This window comes from Clarias gariepinus, chromosome 26 (genome assembly GCF_024256425.1).
Source record: "Clarias gariepinus isolate MV-2021 ecotype Netherlands chromosome 26, CGAR_prim_01v2, whole genome shotgun sequence".
NCBI classification, from domain to species: Eukaryota; Metazoa; Chordata; class Actinopteri; order Siluriformes; family Clariidae; genus Clarias; species Clarias gariepinus.
Window position 1 is genome coordinate 12,501 of NC_071125.1, and position 6,541 is coordinate 19,041.

The window sequence follows — 6,541 nt, forward strand, 5'->3', positions numbered from 1 at the left end:
TGTTAGTGACAGTGTTAGTGTTAGTGTTGACATTAGTGTTAGTGCTAGTAAACGGTGACGAGGAGAAAACGGAGCCGTGTTCAGTTTGGGTTTAAAGCGGGCCGTGTCGAGTGGAATAATAAATTAAGATTGAAGTTTAAAGTCTATTTATTTCATATTTTACTTCATTTACACGTCATAATAAATGTTTTAATATTTTTTAAATACAGAAATACGGTGCATCCGGAAAGTATTCACAACGCATCACTCTTTCCACATTTTCCCAACAGTGATTGTTATTATTCTAATAAGGCTGTGACGTGACAGAATGTGGAGGAAGTGATGCACTGAATACCTTCCGTCTGCTCCGTGTGATTATAGTGTTGGATACGTGATTAATACCAGGGATATTTAGTGGTGTTTAATCTGTACATCATTTGGACATTTCACCTTAAGAGCTGGGATTAAACTCGCCTGCCTAGGTACACACACACACACACACACACACACACTTCTGGTCCCCGCAGCGACGTGGTGAGATGTAGACGTCAGTGCCGTGTGTGTGTGTGTGTGTGTGTGTGTGTGTGTGTTCAGATCCTGATCGTGTCGTGCACGGCGTTCGCGGGCGTGTTGGCTCTGAATTACCAGCGCGAGTACACGGTGTGGGTTCTGCCGCTGATCATCGTGTGTGTGTTCGCCTTCCTGGTGGCGCACTGCTTCCTGTCGGTGTTCGAGATGGTGGTGGACGTCCTCTTCCTGTGTTTCGCCATCGACACCAAGTACAACGACGGCAGCCCCGGCAGGGAGTTCTACATGGACAAGGCCCTCATGGTAACGTCTTCACTCCACCAGGTGGAACCTCAGAGCGTCTGAGCAGTAAACACTGGAGACTCCTTCTCTTAAACAGTGTGTGTGTGTGTGTGTAGGAGTTTGTGGAGGACAGCAGGAAGGCGGAGGCTCAGGGCAGGAGAGTGGAGGGCGGAGACAGCCGCGAGATGAAGCCCATGGTACAGTCCTGAATTAATCATTAATAATAACAATAATAATGATGGATTTAATTCTGATGTTTGTGTTTCATGTGTTCCAGACGTCAGGAGGGACTTTAGCCTGAACACACACACACACACACACACACACACACACCTGAGCATGTGCTACTGACTCGACCTCGACACTCCAGGGATGTTGATATTCTTTCTAAACGGTTAATGAAGCCGCGAGACGCGACGCCGCCGCTATGCACCTGTACAGACCGGCGCCTTCTACAAACTGTTAGCAATAATGTTTTGTACATTTTTAGTCGTTTTTTTTTTTATACTTATTTTTTTTGTACATCCAGTTTTTATAACGCTGTGGTAAGTTTACGCTGTGTGTTATTCAGAGACGCAGTGTGTATTTACTTCAATAATAAACTAATTAGCTTAAAGGGTTTATAGCTGATAACCAGCGTATCGTGTGTCTAAGAATAAACGTTTGTTGTTGTTGTTACACTAACCTCAGCTCAGGCTGTGACCTACCGCTCTGTGTGTGTATGATGTCATTATGGTGCTTTGTTTACATACTACTGCTTTTATAAATACACTCCAAACACACCAACCTGTTTATCAACTTTTTATTTCAACCTCAAACACACAACATTAAACACGCGGCTCTAGAACCGAACCCGTAACGTCACTCCCGCTCGTGAACCTCCGCGGCAGGCTGGGACACGCCCGTCACCACGCGTCCCCCGTCTCGTCTGGTCTTCAGGACGGCAGGTGAACTCGGATGTGTTCCTTCAGCTTGGGCATGGTGGGAAACTGGGCGTGGCAGACATGGCATCGCAGTGGCAGCTTCAGCAGCTCGGCGGCGCCGTCCCTCACACACACTCGGCCGTCTCTCTCCAACATCCCGATGACGTCTGCATCACACACACACCAGACACAGACAGACGTGTCCAACATTTACAGGAACTACGGAGAAGATCCACCACACAGTGATGTGTTTATTAATAAACAACAACAGTCGTTATTGGTAAACAGGAGTAAAACCCTGACTTCATCACACGTGCTGTTTATCTACACAAGAGGAAATCAAGTCAAGATTCTTTTAAATTATTATTATTATTTATAACACAGTGGCGACTCAAGGCTGTGGGTTATTGGGGTACTGATCAGAAGGTTGTGGGTTCGAGCTCTTGAGCGAAGCCCTTAACCTTGTCTCCTCCAGGGGGCGCTGTGTCCTGGCTGACCCTGAACTCTGACCCCATCACAGTATAAACTGACTCTGCACTGAGGATTGTATCATATCGGGTGACTCCGCCCCTAATCTGTTCACGTGGGGTGGATCCACACTCGTCCTACGACGACGTGATGTTTCTCACCCTGAGATTCGATGAAGTACTCTGTGGTGAAGGAGTTCCAGTGTTTCTTGTTCTTCAGACACGGAGAATCAAAGTCCTGACTGATGACGTGAAGGTGGACGTGACTGAGAGAGAGAGAGAGAGAGCGTTAGACAGGATAACACACGGTACACGTGTACACACGCCCGTCACGTGTCAGACCTCATGCTGGGGATGGCGTGGTAGCCCAGGCGGAAGCGTAGCGTTCCGGACCCGGGACACCGCCGCGCCGTGCGCTCCCCGACGCGCTCCATGTGTCTCAGCAGCTCCACGTGCTCGGACCTCAGGGCCTTCAGGTTGGAGATGGAGCTCCAGGGCAGGACCAGCCAGTGGAACCGGGCCTTGGGGTACTTGTCCTTGATCACCACCACCTTCTCGTCTTTGTACACCTGAGGGACGGAGGACGGTTCTGCTGAGAGGACGCTCTGATCACATGATCCGGGTTCTCACAGATCAACTACAGGACACATTTATCTACGGAATTCTCAAACACACACACAGCGAGCACATGGACCATGGTGTGTGTGTGTGTGTGTGTGTGTGTGTACACTACCTGCATGTCCGGGTCCTGCATGGAGCCTTTGAGCCCTTGACTCCAGTGACCTGCAGGTTCCTGTGGAGAACAAGATCTTTATTACCACACACACACACACATGAAATGACTTATAACACTTAGTTCTGATCGAGTGATCTGATTGGACACGAGTGCTGATAACAGACAGTAACAGCATTGTGCTGTGTAACTATATGTATGAGTGGGCGTGTCCCAGGTGTTGTCCAGTGATGATAAATGATCTGTTGTATAAAAGCGATATCACACTGGAGGTCGTGCTGTTGTACTGAATATCAGCACTGCCGGGACGTCTTCAGTATTTGCGCTGCACCCTCGTGCGTACAACCACATCACAGCGATGCTGATATTCAGTACAACAGCACGATCTCCAGTGATATACTGATTAATGATCAATACCACAACAAGACTCTAATGTGATCACGTTCTCCAAGAGTTTAGACACCTCGTGGAAATAACAGTAATTAATAAATTTTTTCTTATTGTGCAGTAATTTATTTTTCGAGCTGTGACACACACACACACACACACACACGCCTCATTGTTATAAAGAGTTTACAGGTTGACTGAGAGTGGTCAGACCTTCTCAGGTGTGTGTGAACAGGACGACGCTGAGACCCTGCAGCTCTTCTCCACGTCCTGGTGTCTCTCCTCATCGGCGTCTCTCTCCTGCCGCGCTCTCTTCAGCGGGTTGTGTTTCACTTCTGATGGTGATGATGATGATGATGAAGATGAAGAAGTCTCCTCCCTGAACTGTAGTGTGTATGGGTGAAGCCCATTGACCATGTAGAGCTTCTGTCCGGGTTTAAAGGTCACCTGGTTGTGGAGGTGAAGGAGACGCTGTTGGAACGCTGTTACAGCCAGAGACCTGGACAACACCCGCGGTTACTGACACACGCCGACGTCATGGACAACGCGTGTGTGTGTGTGTGCTTTACCTGATTGCCCCTGCCCACCTCCACATGGTCCAGGCTGGTAGGGTTGCTGCCCAACTGCAGGACAACGAGCTGATGATGAGCAGCTGATACAGATGTTTCATTTCATGTCTAACAGTATCGTGATGATGATGATGATGATCTCACCTGCTTCACACTGACGACTCCTCGGTTACAATCTGCTCTCAGCTCGACTGTGAGGGTTCAGAAACGTGTTGAGGTCAATCTCTAACACACACACAAAGTGTCTAAGGTCATGTGGTGCTGGGGTTACCTTGCTGTCTGGAGCACTTCTGGTCTTTAATCTTGGTTTCTGGACCTCGACCCAGAGTGTGTGTGTGATAATGGAGGAGCTGGATGGGTTTATGTCTCTCATCGTCAGGAACGAGCCAGCACGTCGGCATTTCACCTGAGAAGCACAACGACCCAGGAGAACATCAACCAGAACTTCTACTGCACACTCAGGAGGGTTTAATACAGAAATATATGGCTGGCACACACACACCCACACACACACACCACTGTTAGACTAATACATCGGCTTTTCTTCAAATTTTAGCACCTTCGGGACCCGGGTTCGATTCCCACCCTGGGGTCTGTGTTCATGTTCTCCCTGGTGTGGTGGGTTTTTCCTCTGGGTTCTTCAGGTTCCTCCCACAGTTTTTCACATTTTGTGTAAGATTTAGTGAAGACACAGCACAATGTTATTAAGGACGATATCAAGATGAAAAGGGAGACACTTTCAGTTTGGGTTTTAAAGCAGCCGGTGATGAGAGGAATCATCAGGTTTAAAGTCTATTTATTTTATGTTTAACTTCATTTACATGTTTTGATTATTTTTATGTGCAGAAATATGATTATAGTGTTGGATATTGGTATTGTAATATAGGTCGTCCCTGAATTTCCGCAGATACGAATGGACCGCGGTTCTGTGAACATTCGTAGATGTGAACAAATCACATATGTATCTCACGAGTATTGTAGAAAAAATAGACACTGCAGTCACCAGATTCTGATATTTATAATAATACACAATATTATCAGTGTGTAAGTGAATGTATAAAATGTCTGGAATATTGTATAAGGGTGTGTGTGTGTGTGTGTGTGTGTGTGTGTGAGAGAAACAGTCGGCCTCACCGGTTTCAGCCAATCAGTCTGGGAGCATGTTGATAGAAAATTGTCCTGATGGAGAAGAATCCTAATTTTGTAAAACCCTCTAGGAGACACAGTCCAATACAGTGGAGAACAGCTCCGAGACAGAACGCTGTCTGTTCAGGCACGCGGTAAACACTCTGTAGCTTCCTGTAAACACAGCGCTTCCTTTGAATGAGGTCAGCTGACTCTGTTGTGTCGCTGGGATTCCCCTCACGATCTGGAGGCGCCGTCTTGTGTGGAACCAGAACACCAAATCTGTGCCTTTGCTTTTTTTTTTACATTGCATATTCGTGTTGAGACTCCTTTGTCAGACCTATGAACAAATCTGACTTACAAACATGCTTCTGGAACGGAACTCGATGCTAAGTCGAGGGGGGTGTACTGTACTGGTGATATTTTTTAGTAGACTGGAACAGATTATCTGTATGTACATTATTTACATTTCACAGTAAGGATGCGTCTCTGGGGCGGATTAAACTCAGGTACCGCTGTATACAGTGACACTCATCTCAGGAACACACTGCTCATCAAAGGGCATCTGCTTAGTACCCCAGGAGAGTAGGGGGCGCCAGAGGGCTGACAGGGTTATATATAGAACATAAAGACAAAGACAGAGAGAGGGGACTAAAGAGAGTCTCCTGTTACACTACACACACACACACACACACACTGATTCACATCAACACTGTCAGGAAGCAGAGACTCACTGAGATTAAACACATCAGCGTGAAAGAGCTGAGAGACACACACACACACACACATACAGTCACGTGGTGCCTCTCATCCAGTCTGGAAGTCAAAACAAAGCTCTCTCACACACACACACACACACACACACCTGAGTACACAGTCCCCAGCGCTGCTCCAGTCCACAGGTAACGCGGTTCGAATCCCACAGAGTCTCTCAGTAACTCTCTCACACACACACACACACACTGTAGGGCGGAGACACACAGAGCTGCGTCACATCCCGCGCATGCGCGCTACACACGCACCTCCTCACAGCGCCACGAGAGGGCGCGCGCACTGCATGTGTGCGTGCGTGCGCGCGCGTGTATATGTGCGTCACTTCCGGTTTAGATTTTAAAATACAAGCTCATTCTAATCCTGAGGAGTTACAGCACCACAGACAGTTTATTATTAATATTTACATGGTTTACTTATAATATTTATATGACGCTCTAATTATTTATGTTTATTTGTAACACACATATAAGTGTTTGTTTTTCCCTTGTTTAAAGTGGTGTTAAAGGCTGTACCACAGACGGCCAGTAGAGGGCATCAGAGACACGTTGGCCTTAACCCCCCAGTACATTTAAAGTGGTGTTAAAGGCTGTACCACAGACGGCCAGTAGAGGGCATCAGAGACACGTTGGCCTTAACCCCCCCAGTACATTTAGTGGTGTTAAAGGCTGTACCACAGACGGCCACTAGAGGGCATCAGAGACACGTTGGCCTTAACCTCCCCAGTACATTTAAAGTGGTGTTAAAGGCTGTACCACAGACGGCCACTAGAGGGCA

The 6,541-nt window shown here is 47.3% G+C and overlaps 2 protein-coding genes across 5 annotated transcripts in view; one reads left to right on the forward strand and one right to left on the reverse strand.

Annotated features, from left to right (window-relative positions):
* Window positions 1–1,571, forward strand: part of slc44a1a (solute carrier family 44 member 1a) — an 11,335-nt gene extending 9,764 nt beyond the window's left edge. The window contains exons 14-16 of the mRNA XM_053487876.1: window positions 574–810; window positions 906–986; window positions 1,067–1,571. Coding sequence (XP_053343851.1) covers window positions 574–810; window positions 906–986; window positions 1,067–1,090 — 342 coding nt within the window. The 3' untranslated portion in view covers window positions 1,091–1,571. The remainder of the gene's footprint in view (window positions 1–573; window positions 811–905; window positions 987–1,066) is intronic.
* A 10-nt stretch (window positions 1,572–1,581) lies between these two features.
* aptx (aprataxin) lies at window positions 1,582–5,950 on the reverse strand. Of its 4 annotated transcripts, none has more exons than XM_053487878.1 (9): window positions 5,859–5,950; window positions 4,140–4,274; window positions 4,013–4,059; window positions 3,869–3,922; window positions 3,513–3,746; window positions 2,913–2,972; window positions 2,522–2,748; window positions 2,342–2,445; window positions 1,582–1,879 (listed from the first exon to the last, which is right to left on the reverse strand). In XM_053487878.1, the coding sequence occupies exons 2-9, from the start codon at window positions 4,267–4,269 to the stop codon at window positions 1,725–1,727; spliced, it is 1,011 nt and encodes a 336-aa protein (XP_053343853.1). In that variant the 5' UTR covers window positions 4,270–4,274; window positions 5,859–5,950; the 3' UTR covers window positions 1,582–1,724. The 4 variants fall into 4 exon arrangements, with proteins under 4 accessions (XP_053343853.1, XP_053343854.1, XP_053343852.1 ...); XM_053487879.1 differs by lacking the exon at window positions 5,859–5,950 and adding an exon at window positions 5,003–5,826; XM_053487877.1 differs by lacking the exon at window positions 5,859–5,950 and adding an exon at window positions 4,428–4,972.
* Between the last annotated feature and the right edge of the window lie 591 nt (window positions 5,951–6,541).